Source organism: Entamoeba histolytica, genomic scaffold (assembly GCF_000208925.1).
Source record: "Entamoeba histolytica HM-1:IMSS scf_1104750519283 genomic scaffold, whole genome shotgun sequence".
NCBI classification, from domain to species: Eukaryota; Evosea; order Mastigamoebida; family Endamoebidae; genus Entamoeba; species Entamoeba histolytica.
The window spans coordinates 48,684-69,079 of NW_001914880.1; the positions used below are offsets into that span (position 1 = coordinate 48,684).

At 24.4% G+C, this 20,396-nt stretch overlaps 8 protein-coding genes across 8 annotated transcripts, besides 2 other annotated features; 4 read left to right on the forward strand and 4 right to left on the reverse strand.

Annotated features, from left to right (window-relative positions):
• Positions 1–293: 293 nt before the first annotated feature.
• On the forward strand, positions 294–1,388 carry EHI_198820 (uncharacterized protein; the record flags this gene model as incomplete). The annotated part of the gene is made up of 1 exon (XM_649894.2): positions 294–1,388. One exon carries the CDS (start codon positions 294–296, stop codon positions 1,386–1,388), a length of 1,095 nt encoding a protein of 364 aa, XP_654986.2.
• A 2,530-nt stretch (positions 1,389–3,918) lies between these two features.
• Positions 3,919–4,025: a repeat region.
• A 141-nt stretch (positions 4,026–4,166) lies between these two features.
• EHI_198830 (uncharacterized protein) lies at positions 4,167–4,886 on the reverse strand (the record flags this gene model as incomplete). Its single annotated transcript, XM_649896.1, has 1 exon — positions 4,167–4,886. The coding sequence occupies one exon, from the start codon at positions 4,884–4,886 to the stop codon at positions 4,167–4,169; it is 720 nt and encodes a 239-aa protein (XP_654988.1).
• A 1,007-nt stretch (positions 4,887–5,893) lies between these two features.
• EHI_198840 (zinc finger protein, putative) lies at positions 5,894–7,768 on the reverse strand (the record flags this gene model as incomplete). The annotated part of the gene is made up of 1 exon (XM_649897.2): positions 5,894–7,768. The coding sequence occupies one exon, from the start codon at positions 7,766–7,768 to the stop codon at positions 5,894–5,896; it is 1,875 nt and encodes a 624-aa protein (XP_654989.2).
• A 164-nt stretch (positions 7,769–7,932) lies between these two features.
• EHI_198850 (uncharacterized protein) lies at positions 7,933–8,313 on the forward strand (the record flags this gene model as incomplete). Its single annotated transcript, XM_649898.2, has 2 exons — positions 7,933–7,975; positions 8,024–8,313. The coding sequence occupies 2 exons, from the start codon at positions 7,933–7,935 to the stop codon at positions 8,311–8,313; spliced, it is 333 nt and encodes a 110-aa protein (XP_654990.2).
• Positions 8,314–8,414: 101 nt separating this feature from the next.
• Positions 8,415–9,514, forward strand: EHI_198860 (protein phosphatase domain-containing protein; the record flags this gene model as incomplete). The annotated part of the gene is made up of 3 exons (XM_649899.1): positions 8,415–8,681; positions 8,731–9,335; positions 9,385–9,514. 3 exons carry the CDS (start codon positions 8,415–8,417, stop codon positions 9,512–9,514), a joined length of 1,002 nt encoding a protein of 333 aa, XP_654991.1.
• Positions 9,515–9,592: 78 nt separating this feature from the next.
• On the reverse strand, positions 9,593–10,117 carry EHI_198870 (transcription factor BTF3, putative; the record flags this gene model as incomplete). Its single annotated transcript, XM_649900.1, has 1 exon — positions 9,593–10,117. One exon carries the CDS (start codon positions 10,115–10,117, stop codon positions 9,593–9,595), a length of 525 nt encoding a protein of 174 aa, XP_654992.1.
• A 388-nt stretch (positions 10,118–10,505) lies between these two features.
• EHI_198880 (Proliferating-cell nucleolar antigen p120, putative) lies at positions 10,506–11,993 on the forward strand (the record flags this gene model as incomplete). Its single annotated transcript, XM_649901.1, has 1 exon — positions 10,506–11,993. One exon carries the CDS (start codon positions 10,506–10,508, stop codon positions 11,991–11,993), a length of 1,488 nt encoding a protein of 495 aa, XP_654993.1.
• Positions 11,994–12,077: 84 nt separating this feature from the next.
• Positions 12,078–18,182, reverse strand: EHI_198890 (uncharacterized protein; the record flags this gene model as incomplete). The annotated part of the gene is made up of 2 exons (XM_649902.2): positions 12,078–16,195; positions 16,283–18,182. The coding sequence occupies 2 exons, from the start codon at positions 18,180–18,182 to the stop codon at positions 12,078–12,080; spliced, it is 6,018 nt and encodes a 2,005-aa protein (XP_654994.2).
• A 688-nt stretch (positions 18,183–18,870) lies between these two features.
• Positions 18,871–19,136: a repeat region.
• The last annotated feature ends 1,260 nt before the right edge of the window (positions 19,137–20,396 follow it).

Sequence of the window (20,396 nt, forward strand, 5' to 3'; positions counted from 1 at the left end):
TAGAACAAAAGCATAATAAAACAAACGAAAATATTGATATAAATGTTTATAATATTTTGAATCAAATTAAATTGACGTCTCAAATGAGTGTTCAAAATAACAATTCTATTCAAATAGAAAAAGAACAACAAGATCTTATAGACTCTCAGAAAAAGAATATGATTTATCATATGTTATTTAATAAGTTATCAAAAATAAATACTAAAAAGAAATCAATAACTTTAAATACTTTAATACTTGAACTAAACGAACAACATAATATTCAAATAAATAAACAAATTCTTATTTCAATAATGAATAATTTTGGATTTAAACAACAAAAAACTGTTAAATTACCACTTAAAATAGAATTGAATAAAGAAAAAATAATTAAAATGGTACAAACATTACATCAATATAATGATATTGATGCATCATGGATATTTACATTTGATACTTATGATTTTAGACTTTTTGTTGGTAATTCAGAAGAAAGTATTATTCACAATGATACTGATAAAAGTATAGAATTATACGTTGGAAGAGAAACAAGAAATTCTACAATTGCATTTTGTGTTTCAGGAAATGGTTATTGTTTTCCTCCTTTATGTTGTGTTCAAACAGAACAAATGAGTAAAGAATTAGAAAAACAGATTCATGGCATTCACCATGAAATAGGAAGTAATTTTATAACAAAACATTCAATAATCAATTATTTAAAAAATATTTTCATTCCAACTGTTCAACAACTTAAAGAACATAAAGAATATAAAGGTTCTTCAATATTAATTCTTCCTCATTTCTTTAAAAAGATAATTCAAGACCAAACTTTATTCAGTCTATTTAATGAAAATGAAATTTTTATAGAATTTATTAATGAACATTTATGGTATTGTACTCCTTTAGAACGAATATTTAGAAATATAACAAATGATATTATTTTAAAAGATATTGATCTATGTAAAACAGAAACAAGAATAACTGTTTTAGGAAAGAAAAAATTATTACTTTATTTCATAGATAGATTATGTAATAGAGATGTTATTTCTAGAGAATTTTTTAATTCTAGATTTATTTATGGTTTTAATTATCTTTCTATTGAAAATGTAGAACTTGAACTTTCATATATTCTTAATCAAAATAATACCTTAATTAAAATAAATTTACCATCAAATATAACAGAAGATACTTTTATAAATCTTTTTTCATTAAATGAAATTAATCCATTTTATCAAGACGTTATTCGACTCACTTTGAATAGCAATGAATTTCAAAAATGTCAAACAAAAAAACTCCAAAATGATTTTCTTATTCATAAATTTGGAACTGAAATTATTCCAAGTATTGACTATTTAATTCCACACGAAATTGATATTTCTGAACCACAAAAACGACTACTTAGTAAATAATATCTTCATTTTTTTGTTGGTTAGTTTTGTAAATGACTCATAAAGAATTATTAAAATTATCAGAAAAAAAGACATTAAATCAATTTATAATTCTCATTCTTCTTTATTTCTTATTATCAACATTTTTTTATACATTCAAATTATTACAATATGTAATGAAGTTATCATAATTGAATTGTATTATCACTTTATGAATGAAATTGAAAGAAAATTCAAATAAATAGTAAAATATAATTTTTAAGTCATTGTAAACTCTGACATTGAAAGAAAATAAAATAGTTTGATATTCAAAATAATAAGAATGAAATAATTTAACAATAAGAAGAATAACAAAATAGAGATAAAACAATCAAATTCATTAATTTTAACATTTGAATTAACACAAAGAAACGTCAAATAAAATACTTAGGAAAAAGCTATGGTTATTGATTATACTACTCATTATTGAAGATATTATAAAGAAAAAATAATAACATTAAAATATATATAACAAAAATAAATGTGTGATTCAAAACAAATTTTATAATCATAAAAATAGAAATAAAACCGAAAAAAAATAAAATGAAATTTTTTAATAAACATTTCTTAACCTCACTTCTAAAATTGTTGTAAATCATTTCAATCTTTCATGTGACAAGTTTCGCTTGTTTTAGATGTTGTACCTGAAATAAATATTATTCCATTTCCTATTTAATAGAACACCAATTGAGTCAAGACTATTAACCATACAATAACTATAAGAATTAATGATAAACTTTAAACTAAGATAAAATATCGTGAAAATAAGAGACAATAACAAATAATGGGAATAACTTCATCAACAAATAGAATGTCACATAACAAATTAATAAAACAACTAGAAGAATGGACAAATAAAAAAGTAGGAAATACATTATTTGATTCAAATAAAGATAATTGGAATAAAAATACATCAGTATTTGGAGAAAGAATAATGAATAAAGAACATATAATAATTATTATTGAAGATGAAGAAGGAAATAGATTTGGAGGATATGTTAATTCTAAAATTGATGAAGTTGAAAGTTATATAAATGATTCACAATCATTTGTATTTTCATTAGAATCAAAAGGAAGAATGAAAGGAATGAAGAAATTTGATATTAAACAACCAGAATATGCATTTTATTTGGATAATCAACCAAACGAGCGTCTATTTATATTTGGACTATATGGAGATGATATTGATATTTATAAAGAAAACTTTAAAACAAAATCATCTTGTTATCAACGGTCATTTTCATATTCAGGAATATCACATGCACTTTGTGGAAAAGAATATCCAAATCGGTTCATACCAAAACGAATCATCGTAATTCAAATGAAATGAAAATATTAACTTTTTATCAATTCTAATATAACAATTCAATCATTTATTTTTTGTTTTTCATTTTTTCACAATTACTCTTCTTTTTACTATATTGTTTATTTTATTTTACTATTAAGTATAATATCTTTTTTTCTGTGCTTTTAGTTTTTCATTCTTTTATTTTTTTTTCTTTTTCTCTCTTTCATATCATGTGTTTATTTATTCTTTTAGTATTTTATTAATATCATCATTTATTATATAATTTCATTCTTTATTATTTATGAAGTTATTTTATTGTTGTTTGTTAGTACTTTATTTTTCTGTTGAACAGAATATGATAAATAAATAAATATAAATCATCATTAATATATCAAACTGATACAATTAGATATATTTAAATAAATAATAAAATAAATAAAAATACAATAAAACTATTATTCTTTCTACCTCATCAAATTATCATTCTTTCATTTCATATTTATTATCATTAACATTATAAATTGAAATTAATATTGTTATTTATTATGAAAATAAAATAAAGAATATAATTAAATTTACATTGATTCTTCATTATTATTCATCAATTCTCTCTCAAATAAGAATAATAATTCTTTTATTTTCATATGAGAGTAGAATTGAATATGAATGATAATTTATTAACTACAATAATAGCAACCGATATAAGTATCATATTTAATATTTTCATTAATATATATTGATAAATTCATTATTATAATTTCAATATTAAAATACAATATATATCATTTTATACTATTTTCTATATATTATTTACAATATTTTTTAATATCAAAATGTAATTTATATATAATATAAATCAAAAATAAAGTAAATATTTTATAATGTGATGTTTGAATAATCTTTTGTATCAAATAATTTAAATGTATAATAAACATAAAACCAACATAAAAAGAGAGTAAATAAAATAACATCATTTAGCTCATGAATTTAGTAAACAAAATTTTCAATATTGATTCATCAAAATCAAACAACTATTCAACTTGTATGTATATTTATTTTTAAAACTTTTCTTTCTTATTTTCATTTCAACTTCTTGTTGTTCCATTCATAAATGAAAGAAATATAAATGAAATTAAAAACAATATTAAACATATTAAAAATTAATGTTTTTCATAACAAATTAATGAGTAACTAAATAAGCTAAAATAATAAGATTATTATACGAAAAGGTCAATTAATTGTATATCCATAATTTGATTATCTTCAGATAGAGATTTGATTACTTTAGCTTCTTCAATATATCTTATTTCATTATAAAGTTCTTTTCCAACCCATGAGAATAACAAAATAATGTGGTAAGTAAAAGTTAATTAAAAAATACGCTCAATGAGGAAGGAAATATTAGGTTGAAACCAAAACAAACTTCCAAGTACTAGCCGCATACGCAATTAGTTATAATAATATTAAACTTATTAAATCTGTATCTCTGGAACTGACCCAACCAACTCCCACTCTAGTACAACGATTTGTTTAATATACAAAGAATGGTCGTAATCTAATTTTGGTAATGGTGACACCCCATACTTACAAAAAAAGTCAGTGGAAAACTCTCCTTTTCCATCCATCCCTATTTTGAACCCATGACCCAACTCAATAAAATAATTGGTATTTCCGTCTAAAATTGATAAAGGCTTTGAGTCATAAACATAGTTGATGTACTTATTCCCATCCTTTTTCCACTGTTGGATAATAACTTTTCTAATAGGTACATTCTTCTGTCTGTCTATAGGTTTTTCTTCTCTAGGATTTTGGAGAGATGTTAAAAATAATTGGTTGTTATGAGTTAGTACAACGACAGTAATATTATCTTTTTGTTTCCATTGCTCTACTTGGGATTGTGGAATTGAATCTCCTTTATAAATAACTTTAGCGTGATTATACCCATTCCAATTTTCTATTTGGTCAAGATTTTGAATAATAAATTCATTAATCTTATTATCTTGGTTTATTTCTTCAATTCCTCTTAAGTATTGTTGGTCAATTAATTTTATGGATGAATTAAGTTGAACCTCTATGTTAATAATTTTTTCATAAAGAGATGCAAACATAAAACTCATTGCATTTTTTATTTCAGTTGTGTCAATTTTGTCAATTAATTGTATTATTTTATTATAAACTTCTGACTTTGACATAATAAACTTTTTTAATATTTTGTTTTTAAGATTTTATTTAATTAAAAAAACTAATCATTTAAAATAGAATTTAATTAAACAATAAATATCATATTATAATATTTTTTTTATTTTTTATTTTAAGATTATAGAATAATATTTAATTTCATTACTACAAATGATTTTTATTATATGTAATATTCATCACACTTTAAAAAATAATATTTGTTTTATTCATTTATTTCACTTTTACTTTGAATATTTTATTTCAATTTATTTACATGTATTCAGTTAATTTAATGTACATATACTCTTTGTTTTTGTTTGTTTTGAATCTATTCTAATCTTCAGTATTAATATTAATTTATTAATTATTCTAATTCACTTATACCTTTAAAATCGTTTAATGTTATTAACTATATAATATATCAAATTTTGTTGTATATCTCTCATATTATTTATTATAAATTTGTATTACTTTTAATTTCAAACTACACTATTATTATACAATTGTTATATCTACTTATTAGTTATGACATTTTAAAATGTCTTTAATTAATAATTAAATTATTTATAAATTTATGTTTCATTTTCTTTTTAATATACGAGTTTGAAATAGTTTATCATCTATTCTTGTTTTATAAAATAATTTATCTATCATTAATATGATTTTTCTTATCAATTTCAATTAATATTAATATGTATAAATAAAACTCGTGTTCATCATTATATGTATAATGAAACTATGACTCATTATTCATATTTCATTTATGAATTTAAGAATAAATAAAATCAAAAGAGTCTAATCTAATTTTAGAATTAATAACAAAAAAATTTATAAAAAAGCAAAAAATAACTTAATAACTAATAAAAATAGTTAAGTCTGTATAAACTTTGACTATTGAAATATTATTTGTATAATAAAATTTTAATAAAAAAATAATAAAAATTACAACAAAACATGAAACTATAATTATTTTATATCATTTATTTTATTATAAATTACTCTTGACTTTTCTAACAGATTATTAAATAACATAATACTCTAATAAATCTTGTGTAAATAAATGAATATCATCACAACTCTTTCCACACACAACTAAAACATCACTTAATGAATCATAATGCATTGACGTTACTTCTCCAACTTGAACATCAAATGTTTGTTTATAATTAAAACTAAAATCAAATTTTTGTATTCTAACTTTTCCTTCAGAAACATATATTTCTTGTCTTCTATGATCAACAGCAAGAAGATTAGGATGGTCAAACCTTCCTCTTCTCTCTTCTCCAATACTTCCCTTTACTTGAATGATATATCCTTGATTATTTGTTATTACAATTCTATTATTTCCTGTATCAGCAATAACAAACATAACTTGATTTCCTATTGTAATAGCCTTAATGTCTGTTGGTTGATTAAAGTCAACTCCTATTGCTTTTATAAATGTTCCATCATGAGCAAATATTGCAATTCTATCATTTTCTGTATCAGTAACATATAACAATTGTTCTTTCTGTACATAAACACATGAACTTGGTGCTTTTAATGAACTTTTACCTTCTTTTTGATATGACCTCACATACCTTCCTTTTATAAATAATTGAACTCTATTATTTCCTTTATCCACTACCCAAACCCACTCTTCTTTACCAATAACCCCAACTGCAATTCCAACAGGATTTTTAAATTGTCCTCTTCCATTTCCTCGTCCACCAAATATCATAAACTCATTTCCAATAATTTTAACACAATCATTTCCACTATCTACTACTGCATATCCACCATTAATACTACAAAGATATGTAATATAAACTTTATTTTTATCACTTGTGGCATTTGATGAAATGACTTGTAACGGTGGTGCAATACGAACACGAATAGGTGAATTATCTATTTCTATTCCTTTACAACTTATTTTTATTAAAACATCTCCTTCTTGTTCTCCATGTAAAACTATTTCATCTTCATTTACACTAACAGTAAGAATTCCTCCTTCAGTTGGAGACTCTTCTATTTGAAGAGTTGTTAATGAATATTTTAAATGACCTGTAGAAGGTGGATGTGGGATAGGTTTTGTAGGATATATTTGAATTTGAAGATGATGTAATGAATTTATACATAATTCTTTTAATAAAATTGTTTTTGTTGTGTTAATAGGTAATATCATGATCGCAGTATTTTCAATTTTTTGTGAAAAGGAACTGTGTGCATTAATTTTTAGTGAATAATTAATACTCTCCAAGGATGAATTAATTTCATTTGAATCATCAACACTTGATAATGAATTAATTTTTGTTAAACAATTTGAAAGTTTTCTTAAGTTTTGATATAACTTCGGTAATGTTGGACCTTTCATGTAATGAGCATAAAATAATGACAGTTGTGTTATATTATGTTTCCGATGAATATCTCTTTGACAAACTGAACAAATAACACATTGGCATGTATAACAATACATTTCTGCAGATTTCATATGAACCAAACAAAATTTTCCAGGTTTAAACACTTCTATTGAATGTTTTCGTTTAACGTGTAAAGAAGAATGGTCAATACAAAAATTTACTTGACAATTAAAGCAATATCCTAATGCTTTGTTTTCACATCCTTTTTCATCAGTACATTGTGCAAATTCAAAAACCTTTTTAATTCGTTTGTAAGGAGTTGGTAGTATTTCTGGCGATCCAAAAGGTAATTGAATAAACTTATGACACTGAGGACAATATAATTCAGATTCTTCTTCAGAATATTCGTTATGTGATTTTTGTGATTGTATTAATGACATTATACAATCTCTACATATTACATGAGTACAAGGTAATACTTTTGGAATATTTGGAATAGAAAAGTGTCCATCACAAAACCCACAACGACAGACATCTATTCTGGAACGAGAACACATCTGAGTAATTATTCTTGACTCTTTTTTTAGTTTCTTTTTTCGGTTTTTCCTTTTTTTTTTATAATACAACTTCTTCATGTTCTATAATGAAAAGACACTTCGTACATCTTTTCAGATGAACAGACAATTGTACATAAAAGTTTGAATACTATGAATTTAACAAAATGGAAAAAACTGAAAATAATTCACTGCAAACAATTAAACAAAGTTTGTTACTTAATTATTTATTTACTTTTAAGATAATTTAATGCACAGAAAGAAAGAGAAAAATATTACACAGAAACATTATTAAAAATGAATTACAAAATTTGAGAGAAATGCTAGATATGTATCAAAACAAAATTACATCTTCTTCATTAAAAGAGAAACCGCAAGAAAAAATAACTCCTAAAGAAGATGTGTATTCTTATAATGATGTATACACATTATTGAAAGAAATTCAATACCAAAACCGTGAACTTATTGTATCTCAATCAGTACTTGCCCAATACAATAAAGAAATTTGGTACGCAGAGTTAAAAATTCTTAGAACAAAAAATGATTAAAGAATTAAATAAATAAAAAAAAAACAAGAAAAAATTTTAAAATTTTATAAATTTATCTAAAAAAAGGCAAAACATTAGAACAAAATAATCTAAAAAAATTAATGGGTGAAAACAGAGAAATTAATCATATTACAAGAGGTGTTTCTATTCATATAGTTGAATCAGTTGATATCTCTGAAGAAGCAAAACACACTCAAAAAAGACCTCGAACAAGAGGAAATTCATTTTACGGAAGAGAGAGACCTGTTTTCAATGGAAATAAACAATGTCTTCATGTCAACAGTTGTATCTTACCAAACAAGAGTTGGTCAATATTTATTCCAAAAGGTACAAATGGTAAGCAAATTTCAGGAGAACCTTATAATTTTGTTTGTTTAATAAAATTTAAAAAAAAATTTGACGTATTAATAGTATTAGGAATATACATTCTCTAAATCACATGACATAGGTGTTTCTCTCACTATTGGTAAGAGAAATTATATGGAAGATGAAGTGCTTATTGCAGGAAATATAAAAGAAGGAATAGATCTAGTTGGTATTTTCGATGGACATAATGGTTCTGATGCAGCAAAATTAGCTGCGAAATTATTTAAAGAAGAAATAAAACATTTAGAAGAAGAATTTGACTGGATAACCCTTTTTGAAAAAGTTCACTCAACCATTATTAAATCAACAGAATCAGGAACTACTGCAACACTAGCCTTAATTTATAGTAATAAAATTACATTAGTCCATTGTGGTGATTCAACAGCTTTTGCATTAAAAAAAAGAAAACTCAAAAAATTAACACATGACCAAAATACTTCTTCTTTAGAAGAAGTTTCATCAATTAAAAAAAATGGTGGTGTTGTTGAATTTAATGGTGGTATTCTTCGAGTAAATGGACAGATTTCAGTTACTAGATCATTAGGTGATAAAAAATTCCATCCACCATTAACATGTATTCCTGAAGTAATTGAACTAGAAAGTGATGACATCACCTCCTTAGTCTTAACATCTGATGGAATATCATCAGTACTTCAGTTTGTTTTCCTTCGTCTAAACTTTTTAAGAAATATACTTATCTATTAGACTTGATGAAATAGAAGCAGTAATGAATTCTGAAATGAATGTTGAAGAAAAATCATCTACTTTAAGAAACCAATCCTTCATAAGAGAAGGAAAAGATAATATGAGTGTCATAGTAGTCTCTTTTAATTGAAAATGTATTTTTATAATAAATTTAAGTTAAAATAAAAAGAAAAAATAATATTATTAGAAAAGAATATTTTTATTTGAATTATTCTTTCTTTTCTTCAGCAGCTGGGGTTTCAGCCTCTTCTTTCTTTTCTTCTTTAACTTCTTCTTCCTTCTTTTCTTCAGCAGCTGGGGCAGCAAATTGTTTAGTAATTTCTTCAATTTGAGCTTGGGCAGCTTTATTGAATTGTTCTTCAGTCATTTCTTCAACTTTATTAGCACCAGTAACAAAGAAGACTCCACCTTCACTAGTGCACATAATCTTTGGATTTTTCCAGTTAGTGATTTTATATTGTCCATCTTTCTTTTGAATCATTTCACATTCATCGATTCCTCCAATATGTTGGCCTTTCAATGTTTTAATAGCAGCTTCGAGTTTCTTAGTTTCAGCAGCGGCTCCTTTGTGTTCAACTTTTCCTTTCATTCTTGGGGCTGATTTACCAACGTGAGTATTAGCTGTAACAATAACAGTTTTACCATTAACAGTAATCTTTTTAGAAGCACCTGAAGTTGGTGCATAGGCTGTATTTAAAACTGTTTGTCTACTTGTGTTATTAGTCTTTGGCATTGATAAACCAATTTAATAGTTTGGTAGGTTTTGTTTTATTTAATTTTAATTTTTTTTACTATTATTTATCATTCATTTATTTTGGGTTTCAATTATAGTTAGTTTGTAATTTTTATTAATAATATTATAGCTTTATTATATCCTTGTTCAAGCATTAATAAAAGGCAAGAATGATAACTTATGACAATAGTCAATAACTCAACCCAAACCAGTGACTGAATAACAAAAACAATAGTCTAATTGTACTTATAGATAACGAACGTATATAAACTAAGTGCTATAACAATTATATTATTTATGTTATAAGAAAAATAAAAAATTAAAACTAATATCAAAAAAATAAATAGGGTTTTGTGGAACAAAAAATGGATTGAAAAGATTGTGTTGAATGAAAAGAACATCACAAGATAATAAGGTAAAAAAATCAGATATATCTCAAGACATTGTTGAAGATATCAAAAAAGTTGAAACAACCGAAGAAGTAAAGGAGAGCCTTCCAACAGAGAATATTAAAAATAATGAAGAAAAAGAAGAGCATAAATTAGATGAAAAAGAAGAGCATAATTCAGAAGAAAAAGTAAAAGAAGAATCTGCTGAAGAACTTTTTCCATCTGGTGATGAAGACATTAAAGACGAGTTTAGTGAAGAAGAAACTCCATTCGAACAAAATGCAAAGAAAACCAATTTAAAGGAAGCAAAAATTAAAGCAGAAGCTGCTGAAGAAATGCAAACAAATATCGCTGCTGAACAAAGACATACACTTCCAAGTGGACAAGAAATTATTCATGCACAAGAGATAGGGGATGTAGCTACTATTGGAACTCGAATTAGAGAAATTGTTGCTGTTTTATGTGATTTTAAAGCCAGACATGAAGAAGGAAGAAGTCGTCAAGAATATATCTCATTATTAATTCAAGATATGCAAACGTATTATTCATGTAATGAATTTTTAGCAACATTGGTTGTAGACTTATTTGGACCAAAAGGAGCTGTTGACTTCATGGAAGCAAATGAAGCACCAAGACCAGTTACAATTCGTGTAAATACATTAAAATCAAGAAGGAGAGAACTTGCTCAAAAATTAATTAATAGAGGTGTTAATGTTGATATGATTGAATGGAGTAAATCTGGGTTAGTTGTTTATGACTCTCAAGTCCCTATTGGTGCTACTCCAGAGTATTTGGCTGGTCAATATATTTTACAAAGTTCATCATCTTGGGTTTCTGTTATTGCTTTAGCACCACAACCAAATGAAAAAATTTTGGATATGTGTGCTGCTCCAGGAGGTAAAACAACTCATATTGCTGCATTAATGAAAGACACTGGTGTTCTTGTTGCAAATGATATTAGTAAAGATCGTCTTAAAGCAGTTATTGGTAATGTTCATCGTTTAGGAATTACAAATACTATAATTACAAATTGTGATGGACATGAATTCCCTAAGGTGATGGGTCAGTTTGACCGTGTTTTAGTTGATGCTCCTTGTACGGGTTTGGGTATTATTTCACGTGATGCAGCTGTTAAGTTAAGCAAGAGTGAACAGGATATTAAGGATTGTACAAGAATACAAAAAGAATTGATTTTACATGCCATTGACTCAGTAAATCCAAAAAGTAAAACTGGTGGGTATGTAGTTTATTCTACTTGTTCTATTACTGTAGAAGAGAACGAAGCAGTAATTGACTACGCTTTAAAGAAAAGAAATGTTAAAGTTGTGCCTATTGCTTTACAAGATGGTGTTGGAGAAGATGGATATGTTAACCATAGACAATATCGTTTCCATCCATCAGTAAAAATGGCAAAAAGATTCTTCCCACACATTCAAAATATGGACGGTTTCTTCGTATGCAAATTAAAAGTGAATGTTACTCATTAAAGTTTGATTGATTTCGATTTTTATTTGTTTTTTTCTTTTTTTAATAAAATTAAATAAATAAGTTAAAAAGAAGAAAATAAATTATTAATTCAAATACTTTTGTAAAGAATCAGCTCCTAAGTGTTTCTGAACTATTTGGGCAAATTCTTTTGCTGCTTCAACAACTTCTTGGTTAGTGTCTTCCATAAGATCTGTGAGATATGGAAGAGTTTCTGGGAGTAAGTAAACAATGTCAGCAGCAATAGTATCCCACAAATGAATCATACAATGTAGTGCAGCTAAACGGACAATTGAGTCAGTATGTTGAGTTTGAATTAATAATTGGTGGTTCAAAGGTTTCCAACAAACCTGGTTAGGTACGCATAATGCAAATTGACATAAACAAGGAGACAACCTTTTAGTAATAAAATCAAAGTAATCATCTTCTTCTTTATAACAGTTATGCATTAAATCAATCAAATTAACTGTTGGTAACAATTGTTCAACTTTTTGAGAATCAACAAAGTTGGAATTATCATTTTGGAATAATGTTTGTAATAATTCAATATTTAAATAAATAGAGTCTAATAATACAATGGCATTATCTCCTTTTTTAATATTATTTGCTGAACGTTTACCTAATGTTGATCTTTCTGGAACAAGGGCATTTGCAAGACTTAAAGGCAATTGATTTAAAATACTTAATATATTTTTAAGAACAAAAGCATAATATGGAACAAATAAAGATTTTAATGTTTTTGAGAATGATAAGATAATCTTTGTATATATGTAAATTGAAGGTATTTCACTTATTCCAACTACTTCATTAAATCCTTCTGCACATTTCAAGAAGAATGGCTTAAATGTATCGTCTGATAATTTTAATACTAATGAATTAAATACTCCAATTAATTCATCATTACAATGTTTCATATTTAATGGACTAGAAATCTTTGGTATTGTTTTTAATGCTTCAAATAAGAATTGATATAATTTAATTCTCATTTGAGAAATAGATGTTTGGTTTTCATTTAAGCTCTTTGATAATAATCCAAACAAAGCTGCAAGAGAAGTATCATTTTGTAATTTTTTGTTCTTAAAATTAGAAGATACCAATGACATAACTAATCTAAATTCTATTGAAGAACCAACAACACCCATAAATTCCATAATAAATGGATAAACAACTGGATTTGAAGTATATTCTGAGTCTAATATTAATGGAATAAAAGAATTAATATATGGATGTACAATATTTCCATATGATTTAGTGAAACTCATCATACAAGATATTACTGAATTAATTAAACTATTCACACTATCTTCATCTCCTCCATGTGGCAATAAGTCAAAGAACATTGGAATTAATTGTGGTAATTGTGGCATCAATGATGTTTTTAATTCAGCAGCATATATACTAAGACATAATAAAGCAGAAGCAACAATCTTAATGTTTTTGAGAGTGTCTTTAATTTGAATACATTTTAATACATAATTTAATAAGTCCATAAATATAGAAATATGTTGTGCTCCATAAAATCTTAATAAAATTTCTAATAATAAAACTCCAGTTTGAATAGTTGCTTGTTCTGCATCATTATCTACACTACTTGGATTTAATTTATCTACATTTTCAAGAATTTTAATAACTACATGAATAAGTCCATTTTCAGCATTTAAGAAACTTGCTTCATACATACTCATTTCTTCTGGTGTTAATGCAGTTAATTTTTGATTTAAAATAAGTAAGGCAGTTCTTTTAACACGAATACTTGATTGTTTTAATAAGAAAACAACAGCACGAATGAGTGTAGTTATACTAAACAAATCAGAAATATTATCTACCATATCATGTAATTTATCTGCAACAATAGTATTAGAATCATTTTCATCAGTACAATCAAATTTATTTAACATTTCAATAACTTGTTTGAAAAGAATAGTATAATTTTGTTGAATATTAACATCTTCAGTAGTTTTCATACATTTAGCAATAAATTCTCTTTTAGTAATTTGTCCATTGACAAAATCAATACACAAATGAGCCACTTCTTTTTTCTTTGTTATTTTTAATTGATATCCAGCAAATATACCTTCTCTATTTTCTTGTAATAATTGACAAGCATCTTCAATAATACAAGCAAGTAATTTAATAACTTTGTCATTATTTAATTCTCTAAAAACGTCATAAATAAATGGTAAAACATTATCTGCTTCATTTTCTATTAATAAGACTATTACTCCAGAAAGATGTTCTTCTGATAATTTACTTTCTTTAAATAATTGTAAAAAGATTTCCCTTCTTCTATGGTATGGTAATTGATTATAATTATCAACGATCATTGATAATAATTCAACGATTGATGTAGCTGGAAGTCCTTGTGCTGAGCTAATAGAAGATATTACATGTGGAATTAATTTTTGTACAACAATTCCAACAATTTCTTCTTTAGATAAAGCTCTGACAAACCTATCTGAATGTTCAACAAATAATGTTGGGAATAATGCAATCATTTGTGATAATAATGTAATAGCCCCATTATAAATTGCTGGAGTCATTCCGAATGTTTCAATAACTTCATAAATAACATCTATAACCGTTAAAACTTGAATACTTGATGCAAGGTCTTCAGTCATTTTTTTAATTTTATTTTGGAATGTATCATGTTTTGATCTTACAATAATAGTTCCTTTTTTTCTTGGTTGTTCAATAGGTTTAGCTGTAGAAATAAATGTGAGATACTTTGAAACAAATCCAACTGTATATATTAAACTATTCATTTCAATATTAATAAGATAGTCTGTATGATAACATTGTGGTAATTTAATAGTAGTTTGTATTAATTGAGAAATATTTTTAATACTCTCACTAAATGTTTTATTAAATTCATTGTCTTCAAAGTTAATATTATTTAATGAACCTTTATGTACTTTAAAGAAAGATTCAAAAACAAATACCATAAATTGTAATTCATTCATAATACTTTCATCTTCTTTTCCTTGGTTATTATTTTCAATAACTTCTTCTTCCATTTTTTTGTCATTACTTTCATTTAGTGTTGTTTCTATAACAACAGATGGTATTTTCTTTAATTGTTTATTTTGAAGTGATTCCTTTGTATTGATCATTGTTATAATTTTCATAACAATTTTGTTAACTAAATCAAATGGAGTTATCTTAAGCATTCTATTTAATTTATTGATGACTTGTGACCTTTTATCTTTGTGTTCTACAGATAAGATTCTAAGGAATTCTTCTTGATGAATATCATCCATCATTCCCCACATTTCTTCATTCATTAATGAAGAAATTAATACTACATTTTCTCCATTACTCATTTGAATAATTTTTTTAAATGTATCAAATAATTGTTTATTTCCAACAAATGCCCCAACGTATTTAGTTTGTACAATTGACTTTATTATTTCACTTAATACTTTTTGTTCAAATTGACTGTCATACAATTCATCAGAGTCATTTAACATATTCATTGTTCCAATAATATTATCAACACTTCTCATTCCAAATGACATTAAGACTTTCATTTTTTCTTGTGATGGTAATAAATGGTCTTTATTAATTACATCAATAACATGATCAACAAATAACCCTCTATATTTTTCATTAATTTTATTCAAATAAACATTATTAAATGTTGTAATAAAATTACTTGATGAAGTTAATTCAATTTTTGATTGTTGTATAGCAGTAATATAATTCAAATAATATTCAGATTTTAATACTTTATTTCCTCCTATTACAATATTATTTTCTTTATATCCTTTTGCAAGTTTACCAATTTCATTTAAACAATCAAATCCATATGTTCTTTCTTTTGCACTTTCTTTCATTAATTCTTTAATCACAAAAATAAAATGTTGTTGAATAATAATTGATTTTTCCTTTTCTGATAAAGTAGATTTAATTGTATTTAAAAATGAAATGTAATGAGTAGTTCCAATTAATCCTTTAAGTGTTTCTTCTTTAGTTTTTTCACTTTTATTGTAAGAATTTAAAGCAATATTAAATGGTAATAATTTAAGATATTCAATATATTGGAAACAATCTCCTTGAACTAATTCAACAAATAAACTTGTAATACATGAATTATAATTACTTTGTTCTTTAAGAGAGTCAATGAGTATATTAGTTAACATGTCATTATATGATATATTATTTTTATATCCAAGACTTTTAAATTGGATTGTATCAAATAACAAGACTAATATTTCAGTCATTAAAGTTTTAATTCGGTTTGTAGGATTTTGTCTATATAATGATAATAATACAGATAATAAAAATTCACAACTCTTTTTATTACATTCTAATTCTTTTAATTTATTTACTTCCATATATTGACCAAAAATAATTATGATAGTATTGTATAACGAATTTAATTCACTAAAAGTAATATCAGTTTTAGAAAGTGTTGATTCTAATTGACTTCCAATTGATTCATAAATATCTTTTAAAATAAATAAATCTTCTAATTTTGAAAAGTATTTAAGATATAAATCAAGAATATATAATGTTTGTAAAACGTTATCTCTTTCAGGAATAAATACACCGTATAATTCATTTATCCATTTTCTTGGAACTTCTAATTTTGATAAGTATTTCATCATTACTTCATTTACTTCTATTGGTAATAATTTACAAAATTTACATAAATGTTCACATACTATTTCTGCTGATACAACCGGAATCAATTTTTCATAATTATCTTCATTGAATAATTCAATATAAAATGAGTGTTTAATTGGTGTATTAAATAATTGAACTAATACTGATTTTACTTCAGCAAATTGTTCCCCTGATTTTTTTAATGCAGTCATAATTTGGGCTATTGTAGCATTTGTAATTAATCCTGTTTTCTTTACTGTAGCAATAGTTCCAATATAACTATATCCTTCAAACAATGGCATGTTCATTGAAGAATTTAATATTTCTTTTAATTGATTAGCTAATTCAACATTAGCAACATCAGGTTGTTTAAAGTATTCATTAATAGCAACAGAAAACTCTTGTGGATATTTACTATCTAAATTATTAAGAAGATTAAAATATTCATAATTAATTTTTCCTTTATTAACACTTTTACTTACATCAAAAATGTGTTTAACAATAATAATAAGATGTCTTTCATTTAATTGAATGTTGTTAACAATAGGACCAAACAACTCTGTATATTTCTTTGATGAGATTGAATCTTTATTTAATGTTTGAAGACAAAGTAAAACAAAATCTCCTAAGTCACACTTCTTCTTGGATAAAGCTATTAAAGTAGAAACTACCATTTGAACTGAGTTTAATAAAAATGTCTGAATTTGTTGTGGGAATATTTTCATTGAATATTGATATTTACATCCAATACATAAAACTGAAATAAATTGACTTGGATGTGAAGTTGCAGTATATTTATGAAGGACTAATAATAATGAAGAAAATTTAGATTCAGACAAAGTATGAACTGAAAGAATTTGAGCAGATAATGAAAGTGCGACAACTGTAAGTTTTGGTGAATCTGATTTAATTAATTGAAGAACAACTGAAAGTAATGTAGTTAAAACAACTTCAGATATAATTTGTTGTTGAGCAATACTAATTAATAAAGTACAAATAAAAGTACTATAACGAGCATTATGAATAAGAATAGGATGATCAATATAAAAATTAATTAAAGTAGAAAGTGTAGTTGGGAATTGAGTTAAATGAATAACAAAATCTCTTCTACTAATTCTATCTAAATTAATAAAATTAGTAAATATTGTTGGTTTACATAAAGACAATAAACGAATAAATAATGGATTTTGGTAATGAGATAAGAATGAAAGAATTAACTCATTAGCTCCGACTGTATTAATAGAATAAACACGAATCATGTATTCAATAATTGGTCCACATTCTGGATTTAAGAAGTGTTGACTTAAATAAGGTAAGAAGTTTGATATCTTTTTTGATAATTCTTTATTTTGACTATCCGTTAACATGTCTCTATTACACTGTTCTGACTCATCTCCAAATAATGATGCTTTCCATTCACTTAACAATTCATGGTTTTTAAATAAATGATTTAATGAGTCTAATGCACCTCTATGTAATGTGTATCTATCAATAAATTTAGCTTTATTATTGTCATAGATAAAAGATACAATATGAGAGGTATTAACAGTAGGAACAAAGGTATTTAGTTGTGACGCGATAGACATATTAGACAATAATTATTTCGTGTTAGAAAAAGAAAAAAGGGTTATTTAAACCTTTTAATAAAAACCTAATTCTAATTAAAAAAAAGAAATAAAAGAAAATTTGATTGAAATTCCAAACTTCAAAAGTATTTTAATCAATATTACAAAAGAGATATTTAATTAGAACATTCATATCTCAACATACAATCATATCTCATACTTCCCTTCTATTTTGTAGTTTTGGTGTTTAATCATTAATTATTAAAAATAGTGTTATACCTACTTACTAAAAAAGCAAATTGATGTATATTTTTTTATGTACAACCAAAATATAATCAAAAAACATAAAATGGTATTGAGTCATAAAGAATAAAATAAAACTCCTCATTTAATATTTTAAATAAACTATATTGATTCGAAAGTAGCACTTTAGAAACACTATATACAAATATTAAAATGAATATAAACCTTTATTATAACTTCGATGTTATTGTCTGGTTATGATGATGTTTTTTTTTGAGAATGCATTAACCAATAGCTCAAAGTATTGTATTTATTATAATGGTATTTATTTGTTGATGATGCAAGTGTATTTGTTATGATGAAACTCAAAACATATATTGAGTTATTATCAAATTAAAATAATCTAATTGATGATGTTAATATTAAATGAAATTAAGTTATAATATTATAGTAATAATGAAATAAGAAAATAAAAAAGATGAAGTTATTTAAAATTAAAGTAGAAGGAAAACAGGAAGTAACAAGAAGAGTTAAGCAGAAGGAAGACTAAAAAAACTTCAACTCAAAAGAAATAAAATAAAAGAAGAATGGTTTGTTCACAATACAAGAAGAAAATCTAAATAAGAAATAAAACAAAGAAATTACTCATTTTAATAATGTATAATGTGATTAATATCCATTAATCAATGAATAAATGACAATTCTATTAACACGTAATTATCTAATTTTTATTAGAAGAAGAAAACATAAAAAAGATAAACAACAACAAGAAAAGTCAAAAACCAAAAAATGATTAAAAGAAAAGAAGAGACAACAACATAAAAGAAAGAAGAAAGAAAGTCAAAACAGGAAATGAACAATACAAGAGAAGGATGGGAAGATCAACTCTTTGAAGAGTATTTTGAAAACCAACTGAAAATGATGGAAAACATGAAAAATAATAATCCAGAAATGAAAGAAGATATTGATAGATATCTTGAAATGGGATATATCACTCGAGATGACAATTGGATAGGAAGTGGAAGGAATGATGACATTGAAATTAATGCAAGAATAGCAGCAATGGAACTTATCAGGTCTACTCTTATTTAATTCTTTTCTTTCATTTTTATTTATTCATCTTCTTTTTATCATTTCTTTCTATTAACATTATTTATTTATTCAGATTTATCCATTAATCATTTTACTCAAACACAACAATATTATAACCAAGAAATAAATAAAATAATTTTCAAATAACATCACACAATCATGAATAATTAACTAACTTTAATTCATTTAATAATATCTTTTCTCATTTATTTTTATGACTTTTTTTAATTAAACATTGGTTGATTATTCACAAAAAATGTTTAATACATTGAGAATACAACAATTAAATGTCATTATAACAACCATAAAACACAATTAATCATTATTAAACCGATAAATTTATGTATTAAATTTAATTATATCTGTTAATGTTTGTTTTGTTAAAATTATCAAAGAATGGATTAATTTAAAACATAAAAACACATATATAAATTGATGCAAACTTATAATATCAGTTAGTTAAAGAATTAATAGTATATTGATTATATAAATTGAATTATTATGAATGAATTAAGATGAAATGAGCAAACAAATCAAAAATAAATATTCTATAATAAATTTATTCGATATCATTCTATACTTAAACTCCAAATGAATAATTGTTTCATCAATAATACTAAATAATAATGATAATAATCAATAAATATTGTTGATTATTTGTATTATGTTACAAAATTCATTTTTAAAGTATAAAAATAAATAAAAGTAAAGAAATATTAGAAATTAAATAGAATAGTAATATTATTATTAATGGAATAATAAATAAGTTAATGGTTTTCAAATAGAATGAATTGAAATATACAACGATTTAATTGTATCGTTTGTTTCGTTTAGACTTAGTAGGAAATATTAACATTAATAAATATCAAATCAAGCAATACAAACAAACATTCATCTAAA